The sequence below is a fragment of the Anopheles arabiensis genome, chromosome 2 (assembly GCF_016920715.1).
Source record: "Anopheles arabiensis isolate DONGOLA chromosome 2, AaraD3, whole genome shotgun sequence".
Classification (NCBI taxonomy): Eukaryota; Metazoa; Arthropoda; class Insecta; order Diptera; family Culicidae; genus Anopheles; species Anopheles arabiensis.
Genome location: NC_053517.1, coordinates 91,890,521 through 91,909,350, shown reverse-complemented (window position 1 = coordinate 91,909,350; position 18,830 = coordinate 91,890,521). Strand labels below are relative to the sequence as shown.

At 43.5% G+C, this 18,830-nt stretch overlaps 1 protein-coding gene across 1 annotated transcript; it reads right to left on the bottom strand.

Annotated features, from left to right (window-relative positions):
* Nucleotides 1–7,660: 7,660 nt before the first annotated feature.
* Nucleotides 7,661–9,142, bottom strand: LOC120894492 (extensin-like). Its single transcript, XM_040297108.1, has 2 exons — nt 9,061–9,142; nt 7,661–8,983 (listed from the first exon to the last, which is right to left on the bottom strand). Exon 2 carries the CDS (start codon nt 8,941–8,943, stop codon nt 7,765–7,767), a length of 1,179 nt encoding a protein of 392 aa, XP_040153042.1. The 5' UTR covers nt 8,944–8,983; nt 9,061–9,142; the 3' UTR covers nt 7,661–7,764.
* Between the last annotated feature and the right edge of the window lie 9,688 nt (nt 9,143–18,830).

Genomic DNA, 18,830 nt, shown 5'->3' with positions numbered 1-18,830 from the left:
GATGTGTCGCTATTTTTATTTGATAAAAAGAATGAGTTTAGAAACACAATACTTATATAAACGACTAATGCAAGGTTAATTGTGATACTAGACACTGTCCAAGTAAAAGACAGGATCTAAGTATGACAAAAAATATATAGTCAATTCCCATCTAAAACGAATTGGAGAGCAATTTAACTGCAATAGAGGTTTAACATCTTGTGCTTTATTTCAAAACCCTTTAAATTTCATTTCCGAGGTAGTTATACCATATTATCACTCGGAGTCGGCCGGAGTCAGAAAGAATCTGATGCGAGAACGGTCTGAGCAATATATTTGAGCTCAAGAACTATATTACGAATTGCTCTCTTTGTCTTCATGTATGCAGGTTATAAACAACATTTAAATTCTAACAGTGTTTATATACGAAAACATAAAAGTCATATGCGTAGCTTAATATAAAAAAGGCAAAAATCTTAACATATTACGCCTATATGAAGTTTTTACTGCTTCCTTCACAGGCACGGAAGTTGTGCTGTCGTCTAGAAACAATCTGTTACAATCTTTTACTTTGACTCCGGCCGACGATTCTGGCTCAGCTCAAGCAGACAACTCAAACCACAGACGACTCAGACTACTGTCGATTCCGGATGATTCCGAATAATGATTGAACCTACCTTCTGGAGTCAGATCGGTATCGTCTCCGATTTTTTCGTAAACTTTGAAAGTTGTTTTCCTCGACTTTCAAATGATGCCAGTTACACTGTAGTTAATGAACCTGGATTGAAATTGTTAAAATAATTGTTACAGGTTTCAGATAGTTGGTTAAAATTGTTGAGCAGCCCTGCACAGCTATATTTCCTTGATGCTGATGTAAAATTTATTTTGAAACATTAATAAGCTATTGAATAAATTGCCAAAAAACAAACAAGTCTTTACAAAGTTACCAGAAAATAAAAATTGATTACAACTAGCAGTTTCTGCACCTTTTCTAATTGAAGTGTATGTATTCCCTAACAGTTGAATATTCAAGTTGTATTGGAATACATTAGTGCGTAGTGTACAAGAGCACACAACACTAAACAAGAGCTTCGATACACCTGTTCAAGCATGCTTGAAACCATGTTGGGATTGGATTTCCGTATCGAGCATCGCACCATGTCCCAACCTACTCAATATTCAAATCAAATCCAGCAAACGGATCGCTCGAACAACGGAAGCTTACACTGGGCGTATGTTTCACCCCTTCGCTAGCTTCGTTTTTACCCCTCTCTCCCCCTTCCTTTTGTGCGCTTCCGAACGAATCGCTTTAACAACATATTGAACATCAAAACGTTCAATCGTACAACGTCATAAACATATTCGTACAGCTTAACAACTCATCTCCAGGAGGACATGGAATTCCGCTCCCAGCACCCTCGGTCCTTCGGTTTGAGCAAACTATTCGTAATCATTCCGGCTGCAAAACAAAAGAAGGATGCCACCAGAGGTTTTATCACCTCTCATATCGTTACTTTTATTAATCCTAAATGTCCGCGCGGTAAGATTTATGCAGTATTTGCACTGCCAATTGGTTTCGCGGTTTAATTTATGCGCACAGCGGCCACCACGCAAAACAAAACAAAAAAAACAAAGGGAAACATCAAACCAAGCTTCAAAAGCATCGACAATCTGCGACGCTGCGAGGGGAAGCAGAAGGTACAAACATATCTACATGCATCATAAAAAAGGCAGCAAAAAGTGTCGGACGCTTTTCCAACCTCTTCGGAATGAGGCAGCAAGCAGCAAAACAGCATACGTTCCTGAGGCACCGCACCAATGTATTCGATCGGCTCGGGTTGTAAATAAGAGATTTTATTTCCATTTCCTTCCCGATGCGTTCCCGAAGGGCGTAAGAATGTTGCCGCCTGCTTTGCTGGACTGGGAAGCGTGAGGTTGGTTTTCGAATTCGATCCATACGATCGTTTGTATGCAGCAGCCTGATTCCGTTGAAGCGATCGTTCTCGCACGGGCAGTCCAGTTCTTCTGTCGTTCAATAACTAATTGAAACATATTTCGTCGGTTCGAGGTTGTGGGTTCGGTTGGGCTTCAAATTAAAATACTTCGTACCGATCGTAAATCGATCAGCCAATCGATCGACTTTGGGCGCCCAAAGCTAAGCCGTTGACCATTCCCGGTGAGCGGATCTCATCGCGTTGAATGTTTTACAGCCTGCCCGAAACATCAACTCCCGGTCTTTACTTTGTATGTTTTGTACGGGCAAATACCAGTGCTACCTGTCCCAGGGTACACTACTCATTCTGCAATGGTTGGTTGGAAAGGTTTGCTTTTTCTTGCCAACGTCTTAAACATAAATTAAGACAAAAAATTGGACCGTTGGGGGCTGATCTTGGGGATACATCGTTTTTGTTTCGCAGATTCTCCGTGGGTTTTGTTCTTTTTCTGCCATTGTAGCTTAACGTAAGAATGCATTTTCGTGCACAGGTTGGTAAGGTTCAATTTGGTTCCTTCTCAACAGCGTCAAGATGGTTCACGCCAATGGTCACAGCCGAGATCTTCATCTTGCACTGAAGGGTGCTGAAATGCAGAAGCCCAAAGCTATTATCGGTTTGAGTTATTCTTGCAATTATTGAATCGATCCTCCCATCACCTGGTTGCGATTGGATAATGAAAGCTGGCGTTGTTTACTTTTTCGCCACCGGTATGATCCTTTGCGTGTAAGCAATGGCTGAGAAAGTGTACGCTTTTTTTGGGTGTGTGTATATGTTTTTTTCTTCCAGCTATTATATTTCGTTGGAAGAACGATTGAAAAATGTGCACTTTTTTTCGCTACCAATTAAAACCAGCAACTCTGTTTCAAATCATCAAACAAAGTTTACGATCGATGGTAGGATTGGGGCAAATATCGATATCTTTATTTGTTTGCTGGCGTTTTAATGTTTCTGCAAATGGCGGCTGTAGCTTTCAAGTAAATTGTTCCTAATCATTATACCGTGGTCGTAATAAAATTCAAGTAATCACTGAGGTTGTGTCAAAATGGTCCACGATCTGTTAAGAATCGTTTGAATAAGATTCTTTTCATCATAAATATTATAGCCATTATTAAGCTGTAATATGTGCATCTCTTCTATTAAGGTGTAGATATATTTGTAATATGTAGATCTTTTTATTTGATTAGGATATAGTATCAAACATATCTGATATATCTTTTCAGCTTCAGAACTACTCAATTACTGTTTTTTGATTGGTTCAATTAATTACGTTGTGTATTCAATCCTCGATAAAGATGTATAAATCTGATATGATAACAGTCACTTTTGATCTTCTTCTTCATTTGGCTTAACATTCGTTGTCGGTTAAGGGCTCCCTGTATCACCTGTGGGGTTAGCTTTTAGTGACTTACAATCCTCCCTAACAGACCTCCCTAACAGGATAGTCAGTCCTACGTATGGCGACACGCTCAATTTGAGGCTTGAACTCATGACAGGCATGTTGTTAAGTCATACGAGTTGACGACTGTACCACGACACCGGGTTAGCTTTTGAACACTTTAAAATAAATTCAGTATAGTAGCTGGTTAAATAACTTGAATATGAATGTAATTGTATAGTTTATAATAGTTATATACTAAAAACCTTTAATTTTATTGCTCCATACAAACACAATTAAATGAGTTCCAAAAACATACAATGTTATAACTTTTAACTTTGCTCCAAATTCTTAAAATTTTACATGACTTTTCAAGGAAATAATGAAAGTTTCTTATGAAATCTCTTGTGGCACAGAGGGGTTCGTTTCTTAGCAAACGTACTTTAATGGTCGTAAGGTCATGGTAGAGACTAAATGCTGACAAATATGTGAACTTTTTTGAAACAACTAGATAATGGCTGTTTTCGTGATCGCAAAAAAAAAACAAATACATTGACAAAACTTGAACGACAAAAAGCTATGCCACCTGACAGAAGCTAATGACTCTCCTGTCTACTCTTTGTAAACTGCAACAGAGATATGCTAAACATGAAAAACTATTGATGTTTCGTTCATAAAACACCAAAAAGTAACTTTTATAGTCGCTGCTCCAAGCTACAATCTAGTGATAAAACTCAAGATTTTAACAAAAGCTCACGTTTTGACAAATTTATCATGCTTTTTCCGCTACCATGGATCACACCGAATATCTCAGATTACGTTGCAATACATAAAAAAATGTAAAAATGTTCAATTTTACACGCAAAATGTGCAATACTTACCTGACAATTTCCAGCAGCATCTTCCGACCACAATTGAACTTATACAGCAGATTGCCTTTTCCAAACGAATATGAAACAAACCAACACTATGACCATGACATTCCAGGTTCACCGGTCAACCGATGGTACGGAACTGAGATGCCACCGAACCACACGGCCACTTTGCGTAATCAATTTCACCATTGTTTAGGTACACCACGGAACGAAAAAAAGCACTCCAAACGACAGCTGTGGACAGCTACCGAAAAAAACAAGCAAACACAGCCACCCAACACGCGTATCAACGTTGATCGTATGGGCAACTAAGCGACACACTAAGGGCCCCACTGCAGGTTCGTTGTGTGTGCACTCACGAAATAAACCATAACGTTGTGCGGTCAAGCTTGTAACTTCAGCGCGGCACGTAAACGAAACGCTGACTTGTGCGTAAACATAAGACACAGCGCGGTCCCGAAGAAGGTGGTCCCGTTCGGGTGGGTCCAACGCGGTGTGTCTGATAAGCGACTCGGTGCGGAAGAAAGGTGCGCATCCTTGAACCCTTGGCCAGCGCATTATAAAACCGTGCTGGCGCCGGAAAAAGCAGTACACTTTGCTTCCGCCTCTCATCCGCTTCGGTACGCACCGCATACACCGCATTCCCGTGCAATCGCTTCGACATAATAGTGTTCCGGTGTGTGCATTTCCGCTGTTACGTAGCCGCTTCCGAGTGAAAATGAGTTCCTCAATGGTGCAGATTGTTTTCGGTGCAGTTCTCATCGCGCTGCTGGCGTGTTCGTCCGTGCACGGGTTCAAGGACCAGTACTTTGATATGGCGGAGTCGGAATCGCAAGAGTACGTACCGACCGTGGTTGGCGAGGACAATCGGCTGCCCTGCCCGTACGCTGCCCACGGTGTACGCCCGCCCCAGGGCGAATGTCAGGACTGTGGATTTGTGATCGTGGAGAAGCGCCATCACTACTGCATTCCCGGCAAGAGCGTCATCAAGGTGCTGCGTCGCAAACCGTCCTGCAGCTGCAAGGGACAGAACCAGCACGGTAACATGGGCACGGGATACTACGGAGCGGAAAGCAAGGTTGTGCCGAACTATGAGGCTCCGTCGTCGGCTGCTCAGGGACCGTCGCCGGTGGCAGTGAGTGGAGGCGGATCCGATCAGGTGTCGCGAATGCTGCGAACGCTTATCAACGATCAGCACCGCGGTAGCAGCTATGGGGATGCGGTCGAGAAGGCAGCTACTCCCCAGTACCGGACGTTGGATTCGAACAATGCTCAGCGATCGTTCAACTAAACTGCCAAATAGAGAGAGAGAAAGGGAGAGTAGGTTGGATAAAGGATGTAAATAAGTTATCAAGAGAAGGGCGGGAAGATGTTTCAAAGTTGATTTTTGTTTGTTAAATGGATTAAATTATTCAACTACCGGTAAGGGAGTAATGTAAGCGTTTTGTTACAAAATAAAAGAATATTCAAGCTGCGCAGCTTTTATGCGAAATCAAGAGGTTATAAGATTTTGAGCTGAACTTCATGCAATCATTGCACAATTTACTTCACATGATGACAGTGCAAATAATAAAGCTATAGCAATATTCATAACAAAATCATATGTTTGTCAACGACCGTAAACAAAGGAATCAACCATACTGTTGTTACTTTCGTACCTCGTGAGATGTAAGAAAAACTGTCAACCAACATCAAAATCGTTCAACATTTGATCTTGATCATGGGCCCAAAGTACCATTTGACAACTACATGAACGACTTGGCAATTCATCTATAGTCCAATTCTTTTGCAATCCACAGGAAGCACCATATTACAAACAAATAGTAAAAATGTTTGAGTGTTCTATGCAACTTATGAAGGTCCAAAAGCCGTCATCTATGCAGAAAAGAACCGTATGCGGCTCGCGAGCCGTACTACGCTGGTCACTGACTATTAAACTATTTAAACTATTAAAATTATTGACTATTAAAACATAGATTGTACAGGCATCAAAACGTGAATAGTTCTACACAGTCCAACACGATAGGCAGTTGGCCTAGCGATAGTTACTGAGAAATTGAAGTTATCGTACCAGCTATGGAAAGATTGAATTCATGTCTGTACGTCTCGGGTATAAATCTGGTATCGAATCCCGGATCTATGTAGCATATCCTCAGCACGTTGGAACGAACAACGAAAATTAATTCATGGTACACGGTCTACTACAATGAAGGGATATGGAACATTTTCTTGTCAAGATCTACCTCTGAACTCAGCCACATGCAGAATTTTGTACTTCACTGGTACCGTCTTATCACTCTTGGTGCTTTAATCGTGCTATCATCTGAGACAGTTGGTTTATGGATGATCCTCTGGGTCCTGCCTTGTCTTGGGTCTTGTCATCTATAACGATTCGGACCTATAACGATTAGGCGCGTTTGGTATAATAATTGTTAAGGCTGTTCTATAACATGAAAAACCCTGTATGGGAACCATGAAAACAACGTTCCTAGCACGGTAGATGAAATCTGCAACATCGTTCTTATCATTAATTGATCTGCAAAGTTTAAAACAGTGACACGCTCCCGTAGATTGTTGATGGTCGGTGAAAACTTTTGAAAATTACGGCCAAATAGTTTGTAACTGTTTATAACTTCCACATATGTTTATTATCGAAAATTCTCCAATGATTCAATTTTTCGTAGCGTAACAATTATAGTAGATCAATGAGCGTCAAGCAATTTTTTAGCAGCTGGTTATCTTAGGGTAATATTTACCAATTCTAGAACATGAGATTCATCAGCACGAGATGGTGGTCTCTGAATGGGAATCATAACACTTTCTGCCTTGTGAAAAATTATATGTCTATTCATTAGACCAGTGGTTGGCGTCGAAAAGCGTAGAAAAGGGTCGCATTGTTGCCTGGATGGCATCTCTTTTTCTTTTTTAGAAATATTGTCTGTTTATTGTTATGTTGGTTTATCAATTAGGGACATTACATGGAACTCTATTGATATTTTTTATTGCGTTAGGATTTTCATGCAGCATACCACTGCATAAAACTAGACGCCATGAGACATCTTCAGCCACACATTAAAGCCGCACTCGTTGGGCACACTCATTCGCACCTGCACGAGAGTCATTCAAGTACATATAAATTCATTTAGTGCAACCTATATTTAATTATTATTTACACATTCCTTACGTGCATGGTGTCGCATAAGATGCAACCCCTGTTGCTGCTGTTATCTTTTGCTCATTGGGTCCTTTTATCATATTTTTTACCACCAGACACGTCTTTATGTAATCACAAGCCGGACGTGCCTCAGGGAAAGACTGTGAGCATAAACAACTTTTGATGTTTCGGTCGTTTCCTACTTTTTGAGATACAAGATATTGCAGCTGTTAGAGAGGTGAAAGCAAGAATAAAACGGATTGTTTAAAGGAAAGAAAAAATCAATGATTGTTCTTTTTTTGTTTAAGAATTGCTCTGCAAATTTATTAAAAACATTTACAATAAATAACTGTATGCTAACAAAGTACATCAACACACTTTCCCACTCTAATAGCCGTAGCTATGGCTGGGACGCGAGTGTTCAGCACAGCCGCACGTCTTCTTCGATGTCTTCGGATAGGTCGGTACCGGTGCCTTCGATTCGTAGCTGCCCGGGCTGGGCTTCGGGTAGCTGGGCGCATTGTACGACATCGAGGGGTAGCGTGGCGCCGCCGTGTACGGAGCGTAGGTGGCGGTCGGTGGATGGGCAGTGGGGTAGGTGTAAGGATGGGCTGGCGGTGTGGGATGCGTTGGGTAGGAGGTAGGACGGCCGGTGGTACAGGGAGCCGGAGTGGTTGGCTTATAGCAAGGCTTGGGAGTAGTTGCGCAAGGCTCCTTTGGCGCACCGTACTGTACACGCGCATACGATTCTTTCGGCGGGCTGTACACTTCATGCTGCTGGGCGTAAGACTTCTTCGGGGATTCGTACATCTCTACCGATGCTCCGTAGGTCGGTTTCTGCACGGGGTAAGGCTTCTTGGGCGATTCCTTCTCCGAAGCGTAGGTCGCTTTGCATGGCACGTGCGGAGTGTACGGCTTCTTGGGCGCTTCGTACGACTCCTTCTCGGGAGCGTAGGTCGGTTTGCATGGTGGAGTGTACGGCTTCTTGGTCGGTTCGTGAGCGCAAGGCTTTGGCGTAGGTTCGTACACCTTGTGCACTGGTTCGTAGGTCTCCTTCGGCTTGTCGCACGGCTCCTTCGGTGGCGTGTAAGGCTTTTTGCTGCATTCGCACGGTTTCTTCGGATATTCGCAGGGTTTCTTGTGCTGCGGTTCGTACGGCGTGTAGTGGGCGGGCGAAGCGGGTGCAGCTGGATCGTGCATCAGCGAGCAGATGATCTGCTGGAGCAGGTTCTTGGACAGCTTCTTCGGTGCCGCCCCAGGCAGCTGTACACAGATTGACACGGGCAGCCGTTTGCCGGCACAATGGCCATCCTTGCACGGTCCCATTGGCATGTAGTGATCGACGGTGGTCGGATGTTCCTCGCTGCTCTCGACGCTGCCATAAAGATGGGCGCTAGGGGTTTCGGGATAGATTCCTACCCGTTTGCTCGCAACGTAACTGTGAGCAGGACAGTCGGCGGGGGATGCTGGAGCTTTTGCACCGTACACTGGTGTCATGCTGCTGCAGCTAACCATCTGCATACAGATGACGAGCAACGTCGAGCCGAAGAGTGCTGCCAGCTTCATCTTGTAGCAATCGATTCCGAGTTTCACCGAAAGTTTAACACTTTTAAAAGAAATGGTTGTAAAGTTAACACAAATTTGTAGAAAGAAATTGTGCTAACACCACACACTGCTAGTCACCTTCTTTGGAGCTCCTATTACTGAAACTCGCTGTTGAGCGAATGAAGGCTGAATGATGAGTATGATTGTTGCACCACGCGCCGTTGGTTTATATAGTGCACACGCAAAAAGCAGCCCTTTTCAAGCGTGCTGTACAGGTGTCGCATAATTGGTTCGCATTACGATACCGAACGTGTGACGCACACGTACCTTAAAAAAATTAAAACTAGACGGGGCCCGTTTGGGGACCCTTGGCTGCGTCCGACGGCTAATGTTTCACTGATAGGGAGTGTACAAAAAAGTGCATCACGAAAATGTCTTTCCCCCGGTTCTGGTCTGCACAGCGAGCAAAAGAACGTAAAACGAGAGTGTGTATTATTATTATGACTATTGTTATAGTTTTAGTTACAGCTAAACGAATGATTACAGTGTTAACTAAACGGTTTGTCATAGGTTACGCAAAACATAGGCGTAATTTAGAAGTAGTTCAGTTTTCGGTAAAGAAGCATGTTCTAGCGTACGGGATAGGGTTACGCTGTTTCGGTCAGGCTTTAAAACCACGGGCTGACCTTCACGCGGTACGGTGGAACGTGTGTTAGGGTCAGCCTGTCTACAGTAGCTGCACTATTGCACATGGCTTGGCGAGACTTGATGCATGATGTAAGACGTGTAATAATAAATTAAGACTTAAGTTTGCTAACTGTCAATTACATACGTTTCAGTAGGGATATTGCAATGATCCCGCTTCATCCGGATTTTAAATCTGCCCTAAATATATGTAACAAAAACGATCAGTTAATTCTCGCTATTAACATTTTGCCAAACATCTTAAAAATACAATAATTATTCATTTGCTCTTGCTGTTAGAGTCAAAGTCCCTGTGTTTGACCGCTTCCCGGGAACAAGTTCAGAAGCTCCTTTCAGCCTCCGTACCAACAAATCGCAATACAGCTGGTAAAATGGTTCAAATGTGCAGGGTATTTAGACAAAATATATTAAGGGATTTACACAGCTTGAAATGTTTGATTCAATTTATTTGTATTCGAGAAAGGCACAAAACATCAATAATCATCAATTATGGTAAAAATGATAAATAATGGTTTTCTCTAAACAGTTAACAGAACTATTCGGTTTGCGCGTAGTCAAGTGTATATTTATTCTTCAAATGTGACGTGTCCCTTAAAAATTGCCATAACGGTTTCCAAAACGTACACAAATGCCGGTGGCTTGGTACGATAGACCAAGCAGAAAAAAGCAAAATAGTTTTTTAGTGTAAAAAATTTAAATTTACTTTATCTCTTGTTAAAAAGCATAAAACCGTTTTAAAGAATTCTGGTTCAGTATGCTAGGGCAGTGGGTTACAATAATAAGGTAATCAGTAGTAAATACAATGTTATATAGAGTAGTTTACTTTTGCAGGCATAAAACATATGGAGTTTTTATGTTGCCTTCTTGAAGAGTCAACTGAGTGTTAAAATGTGTACACTTTTTGAGGTAACGTTGCCATTTTTATTCAGTTTTTTTTTTCGTACAAACGTACAAAGAAAAGGAAATTAAGTTTTAGGCTCTTCTAGAAAATGTATTTATTATTTAGATATTTTTCTTACTGATGATCTTAAATATAGATTACTTTCTAAAACAATAAACATTGCAAAACAATTACCATAGTTAATTTTGTTTCAAATATTGTAATACAGTCATAGAACTCACGTTGAACCTATCATGCCCCGTCCTATTGGTAACCGTCCTCTTGGCTAAATTGCATAACCATAGTTCAAGTGCAAATATGCTCAAAACATGACAAAAAAAGATAACAAAATATCTTCTTTCGTAAGCGGGAACAGTGGGTACTATTGTTTCTGTCCTCGAGCCCCCGGCCACCCTGCTTCTCTTTGCCATTTTCTCTGACGGTTCGGTACCGATGGTTTACGTTGGCCAGCATTAGTTTATTATTTAAATGCTGCAAGCAACAACCGAACCAGACGGCACACCCTAAGTGGTAGGCACTTTTTAGCGCGTAACCATGTGCCACTCCAGCGAAAACAGTAGTGCGTACTTTTGCGCGTGAGTTGAGCTGCCAAACGACGCTTGAAGAGTTAGGTTTAAGCCGCTGCGCTAAAGCACCTGGTAGGTTAGCAACCAAGTACCGTCACGTACGTGTTTGACACATACACATACAACCAGACAAACGGCACTGAACGCCAACTGGAACGCAGGGAAGTGATATATCGGTCAACGGAAGTCTTGAACCGCGTTACGACCCATGCACATCGGAAGTAGAACCACCAAAAAAACTTCCAGCAAAAATCCAGGAATTTCAAACTAGAACTAAATGAGAAGCGAAGAAAAAAATTAACGACTGGAAAAGAACCAGGTTACATGTTGCAGTGCTAGGTCGTCCAACTTGCAAACGACACGTTTCAAGCGTTGACTAGTAACGTGACGATACTGATTTTTGATACATCTAATGCTTTAGCTAACCCTAAAAAAGGAATAGTGCTAATACCGTACTAATCTACTGTTTGTTTTTCATTTCCGACTACTTTTTTCTACCGAAGCGTTTATCGAGTAAATAAAGTGGCATATGGACGACATTGAACATTGGAATACGGAAATAAGTAAAGTTATGTCATGAAACGTCATGGTCACTAGCCTCATGTCCTCATACGTAGGACTGACTATCCTACTACAGGTATTCAATAAGTCAATGAAAGCTAAGCCCATTTGTGGTACAGCTAGACGTTGACCGACAACGGCTGTTTTGCCTAAGAATTCATAAGTTAAGTTATGCAGCTTTGCTTTAAAACTATTCTACGATGTGAAGTTCACATTCATCACTGTCAACTGATGGTAAAAAATAGGGAGTAGACATAAGTACCATAAAATATGGTATTTAGAAGGTGTAAAAAAGAAGTGTGAAAACAAATCTTTCAGAACTTCCAACTTCATAAAGCTTTCAACTAAAAGTCATCTAGAATACACTACTACTATTCTTGCAATTGCTTTCGTTGTAAAATCTATAGGATATTATTGAAACAATAAAAATAAGCTGCTACATCTTGTCGCTTCGCCATATCGCATAAGCTAGGCTATGCAAAATAATCCAGTAGGATTGAATTCTTTAAATTTCAGATGATTAGTCCCATGATACTCCTGTCCCATAATGAAGATCAAATTGAACAGCTCCAAAAAAAGAACTCATTTCCCTCAAAAACAACCGAACTGGAATCACTAGGAGCAGGAAAAACATATTTAAACGATTCATAAGTATCACAACAAATATTTAATCCCATTTTTTCCAGCACTACTTGGTGGAAACCTGACGCGCCTCGGTCGTGATACATGCTGATACATCTTTTAGCCCAACAATGACCATAACATCCATCGCCATAAACATGCGGTGCTTTGTTATCGCCATCTAATGGACCACCGCGGATGGCTGTGCAGAACAAGTTGTCCGAGCGTCCCCTGTTGCAAGGAATATATGCACATCATCACCCTCGGCTAGGTGTAATCGATCCACATCCCGCCCCACGGGGGGAAAAGTGCGCACTCTAAAGAAGGCACCACAAGCAGAAACGCCCCACGAAGCCGCCCGAAAGCCGCATCGACGACCATCGATGGAGGTCCACCGCTGGGCCAGGCCGTGGACATGTCTAGCGCTTGAAACTGGACATCGAAACAGGCCTCCCTCGAAACGGAGCCGGCGTAGAATCAATGACAAATGTCAGCATGTGTGAATGCCTTCTAGGGACGGCGGAGACGTGCCTCGTTTCATAAGCAATAAAAATGGAAAATATATGATTTTTTTTTGGTACCGGTATCCATTCCGTTCCCGTTCTTTGAAGGTACCAGGTCTGGCCGAGTTTAAATTGTTGCATCAAGTATCGTCGGCAGTTCTTGCTACACGCGGTAGAGGATCATGGATCTTTGGACCAGGGAAGCAGCCTTTTTTATAACGAGACTTGTAGCGTATGCTTTGGATGCATGGGGAAACCTGCCAGAGGCTGGTCCGCTATGACGAATCTATTTGATCGGGTCATCTCTGACGTGTTGTGATGTGTTGGTCGTCAAAGGGTGTGTACGTCTGCTTCAAGCACATGATCATGCTTCTCCCAAGGAAGCATTGCTTGGATGACGGACAATTTTTATTGACTTCGAACTGTTTACTCATGCTACGGTGCCGCACACGACAACGCATAGGTGATGATGGATTTTAGGACGATTAATCATACTCCGGCAGCAACGTCGGTGTTGATGCATCGAAACTGAAACTGATGTGTGTTGTGTTTCCCACAGATTGTTGCAAATTAAACAGTTCTCTTATCCTTTTAATTTAATTCAATTTTTCCTGAGTGATAAAAGAATCGCCAAAGAAACATAACCTTGCTCTACCGATTATCGCCCTCTAATCGCACGCATTTGTCCCTGCGCAGGGTCACACTACGCCTGCGGTAGCAAGATGTATGTGCGAAGCCTGTGGCAGAAGGATTTTTCCTGTTTCAAACGACACAGCATAAAAATAATAATAAAAAAAACAAACAAAAAAAACGTCCTCATCGAGTGATTTATTCGCGCTTGCTGCGTTGACCGCAGCGCGACCCGATATAACATAATCGCACTCTCTGCGGATGGGTTCGCCTGCCTGCTGCCTGCGGACGCGCTGCGAGTTTGGTTGTCGCGTGTACCGTGATTTAAAGTGATCGTTTTGAAACGCGCTGCAGAAAATGATGTTAATGTTGTCGTTGTTGTTTTTCCTGCCTCTCGCCGCTCATCCACAGCGTTCTTCACGCTTTCAGTGGGCTAAAAATGCAAAAAAAACTGTCCTCGCTTGACGCTACACCGGACCGGACTGGCGCATGCGAGATGCGGTCACGCTGCGGCTAGCAAGCACCGAACCCGTCTCAGGTGTCAACAGTAGTTGAACAAGTTTATGCAAATTCTGGCAATTTTTCATAACCTCATTCTTTGGCTCACGCAAATCGCAACCAGATTATGCGCCGTGCGTCCCGCATCGGCTGGGCGCACTACCACGGCCACCTCGTCCTCGTCGGGCGGCTGCAGCACCGCCGTGTGTGCCGTTTGGATTGGATTGTTATTTTTTAATTTGACAAATGATAAATTTCCGACACCCGGGGCCTCGCAGTTGTGCGAGTGTCGCGCGATGTTGTGAATATAATTAAAGCAAAAAAATAAAAATAAAGATAGAAACTTCCCTTTCGGTGGACAGCAAAGCTTGTTGGACTTTGGGTAGATGGCTGGGTTTTGAAAAGCGAAGAGGGAATCGCAAATTTATGACGAGGTGTTTTACAAAAGCTCAAAACTTGAGGCGCTTTTATTTTGTAATCCCACTGCTAATCGCCGATGATGCTGACAGGAATGCTGTCATCAGCCGGTCAGCAGACGGACGCGGTCGGTTCCAAAACTTTCTCACAGGTGCATTTGCAACTGAAATGCATCTTTGTCTTCCCACGAAACTAAAAAAACAGCCATACATGGATATGGAGGAAATGGAATGAAAAACGGCCAAGAAATATGAAAGAAAAACAAGACATTCTACCGATACTCTCCGCCGCTTGGATGCTTGAGCACAAAGTTTAGGTAAATATTTTCGTTTGAAAAATTGAACGAAAACATCCTCCACTACCGGTGGTGGTGTTAGAAATGCCGACCGTTCAAGTGCAGGACAACAGCGAAAAAAAAAACCGGGGTATCAAGTGGGGGCTTACCGTTCGCGCCCAAGTGTGCCTCCAGAAACCGACACGGGAAGGCAACGGCATCGGCACTCGAAGTCTCTCGAACTTTGTCGTTTTGTCTGGCTGTCTGTGGTGGTGGTGGTGACCTGCTGAACCGGGTGCGCGGTTCGGCAACAAAAAGCCGGACTTTGGGCCATCCTGCGGAACGTTTCTTTTGACACCTTTTGGGCTAGCTCGCCTCGAGCCCCTTCTTGTAGCATCGCCAACGAATAATTGTATCGATAAATACCGCCCGAAGGATAGGACGTAATCGCGGTGGAGGAGAGGCTAAAAATAATATCGATATCATTCACTCGTCCCCGATCTGCCGTTCGGTCGCGCGTTGAAGTCTTTTGATCGTGGGTTCCTTTTTTTTTTGAAAAAGCTAAAATCCACAACAACGGCATCCGTCGTAAGACGTCGCGCACATTCGGCGGGCGGCTAACGTAAATTCCAAAGCGCGGGACGCACCATTGTCCAATTGTAACAACATTTGCCCGCCCGTCTGTCCTCTCTCTCCGCCTTCGCTAGTACGCCGTGTGAGTCATGACGGTGCGGAATGCGCGAGCCGCTGCGCAATGGTTGTCATCATTTAGGCGAGCGCGGGGACGGAGCACGGTGACGTTTACTTAGGGCGGTGTTTTTGGTGGTTTAGTTTGGGAATGTTTTTTCTTTATTTTGCTTCTCTTTTTGGCAGTTTTTATTTATACACTCACATGTTTGGCCGGTGCGATAGGGAAATGCAGTTGTGTGAAGCGTTTTTCTTTTGTACTGTTCTTTGCTGTTGAAAAAACAGCAACAGTTTCTGTTCCCGGTTGTACAGCATGTTTGGATTGATAACTTTTTAGAGAGATTTGAAACAGTTTTCTATTTCAAACGTGTTTGTTTCTTTTTTGAAGATACGAATAACGTTTATATTTAAATACATACGGGAAATGATATGAGTGTGAAGTGCAGCCGATGAAAAACTCTTTAAAACGTGTACAAACCTTCCCATCCATAATATTTAAAAACAGACCAAAAAACAACAAATAATTACTTCCTATCCGTTTCATGTAAAAAAAAAATTGAAAACAAAATAAAATGAAATAAAAAGCCATACACATTGTTTCAAATTTGAAGATTATAAAAGCAATGAAAAAAGTTTAAAAAACATCGAAAAGAAATGCCAAACAAACTGCGCGTGCGTGACTTTCCAGTCAAATCAGCAAAGCAACATGCAGCAACTGCATCGCCACTCAGCATCGCCCGTCGAATGAGACAAATCAACCGAAGCGCAGGCCAATAAAGCCATCAATACTCGAGAAGGTTAAATCAGAGCTGGTTGAACTTTCCGTTACGGCTCAACCCCAGGGCCCCGATAGCAGCGTTCGGGTCGGGCTGACTGCCACAGCGCCAGCGCCATATCGAATGGATGATAAGTGAGCCTAGGAGAGCCGTGCTGTTTTGCTTTGCGTCTGCGCACGCTCGGGACCGCTTGCGGTGCGCTAAACTAGGTGCGATTCCCAAACCTTCCACTCCACACCCCACTCCCCAGCAACGCAAAACCAAACAAACACCCAATGGGGGCGGCTGGGGAGAAAGAAATATGAAACCCATTCCAGGCCGGTTGGTGCCGGTGGTTGTTGTCTCCGCGGCCACGCTCTATCGTTAATCCATGAAAATTTCCTATTTAATTTCAACCCACTCCCACCCCGGTATCTCCCGCATGGCCGAGATTGCTAGAGCCGAGAAAAATTGACAAATTGTTTCCCCCGAAAAAATTCGGCACAAACACACGGACGCCACGAACTGCATGGGTTTGCTGGCACGGCAGGAGATCGAGGGAGTAAAAAAAAACAGAAACCCCCATAACCGACCCACGAGAGGGCGCTTTGGCTTGTGAACAAATTACTTACCACAGCAAGCAACCGACAACCGACCACAACAACAACAGCATCGAGGGCATCATCGATCCTTGCCAGCTTGCCGTCACTTGCAGAGTGTTTTGTTTTTTTTTTTTCTGTGGTTGTCCACAAGCTCCATACAGTTCCATATCACCCCGAACCAGCATCGGACGGGTTTGGGGAGCTGGGAGACGTTCAGTGAAGATGGAAGGGCCACAGAATCGGGCGGGATCGACTGGGATTTCTCGCACCAGTTTACGATGGTAATTAATTTGATAAATTAATATGTTAATGGTGCCTGAGCAGTACAAATAGGTCCGACCGATTGCCGAGCTCATTTCTCATCGGCATTCCACCAACCTTGTGTCCTCGCAGGGACCACAACCTGCCGCACCCACCCATGCCCGATATCACATGATCAGTTTTCACGATCGTCGCATGAAAATCACGATCACGATCCCGTATTTTTCCCGCCACATCGAACGCCAGGCCGCTTTGCTTGCGATAGAGCGACAAGAGCGAAAGACTTAAACGAGAGCATACCGACGAACCGCGTCCCCGGTACGATCGAGTTCGGGTCTCCCGCGGAGCAGGTAACGATATTCGGAAGATTTATCGATTCGGAAAGAAAAATCGAGTCCTCTATCGGAGGGTTGTGCATGGAGAGAGAGAGAGAGAGAGAGGAGAAGAAAAACAAAATAGAAGAAAAAAACAGAGCAACAAAAAACCGCTCATGTGATGGGATCTTTCGCTGCTCGACGCAGCAGCTAGATCAAAAATAGAAACTTACAAGCGGTACCGACAGTGAGCGCAGTAGTGTCAATTAGTACACGGTGGATTAGAACAATTGTCCACGCGGGATGTCACGTCGAGTTTTCCCACCGTAAACTGGTGCAGTTTATGGTTGGCGCTTGTTCGGACCGACTGATTATCGGGTTGACGCATTCGGGGGTAAGGCTGTCCGGCACGAGGGAAGTTTGCTGTCCCCAGAGTGTCCGGTTGGTGTCCGTTGGGAAGCACGAAGTACGAAGCCGAGCATGATCCGTTGATCATCGACCTCGGGTGCTGCGGATTATGATCAAGCGCACGCCGTCTAATTGCTGTTTATTGCCATTTTTACTACCGGACAGAACTTACGCCTAGTTACTAGACGGACGCTACAGGCCTGTTCGTCTGGCATCCCTGGGAACTTTTCTCCCAGGCTGTAGCTCAAAAACTCCACCAAAGTAGGGTAGAAGTAGATAAAAAATAAAACGTACCAACGTCTGATCAAGCTTCCACTCCGATCGGGGAGCAAATTGTCTAGCTTTACGTTAAACCAGGCGCGTCTTTCAACAGGTGGCCGCGCGGAACCGTGGTACAGGCATGTGCGATTGATTGACCCCGACGTCGATAAAAAGGGAAAATAATTTATTGCAGAGCCCCGGAATGTGCGCTCGCTCTCGGCCAAGCGTTTATGATGATGTTTCTGTTATTTTTGTAGGTTCGAACGTAGCTTTGGCGTTTCGTGTAAACTTCGCCCCCTGTTTTTTTTTTACACGCACGGCCTGTACGTGGTGGTTGATAATGCGTCGCCCAGTTTAATGGGCGTGAGCGTGTGTGTGTTTTGGGGGTGAGAGGGCCTTCCCATTTATTGATCGGTTTGTTGGGCAGGCTTTGTTTGTTTAATTTTCCGCATGCCATCGCGCCATCGCGCCAGCCAGCCGGCAACAGGTGAATGATGGCAGGATATCGAGAGCGTGTGGTGTGCGCTCGATCTGTAACGCAAAGTGAGCGAAATGAAATCGATAGTCCTGAGAAATGTGGATTGTTGTTTTGTTTTCAGAATAATTTGATAAATGGAAGACATTTTTCCCCATCAAGACAATGTAGCGTTAGAGGAAAATTGTTGATTAAGGATTTTGTAACGGAAATAGGGATTTATCTTTTAGACAATAACTAGGAATGTACCAGCAACAGTATATTACAAGTCCTTTAGGGGCAATTTTCTGTTCTTATTTATGATTTTAATAATGAAATATGAGAAGTTATATTAAATAAAATTACTAATACACAGTTAAGAATTCCGTGGCAAATGAGATAACTGAATAATCTCGTATTCTATAAAATAAATATTAGAAAAATATAAAATCATTTCCTATTCAAAATCAGGCGCATTTGCTAACCATAT

What these genes read in the sequence shown, in the direction of transcription:
- LOC120894492 (XM_040297108.1), bottom strand. Translation starts at nt 8,943, where the DNA reads ATGAAGCTGGCAGCACTCTTCGGCTCGACGTTGCTCGTCATCTGTATG.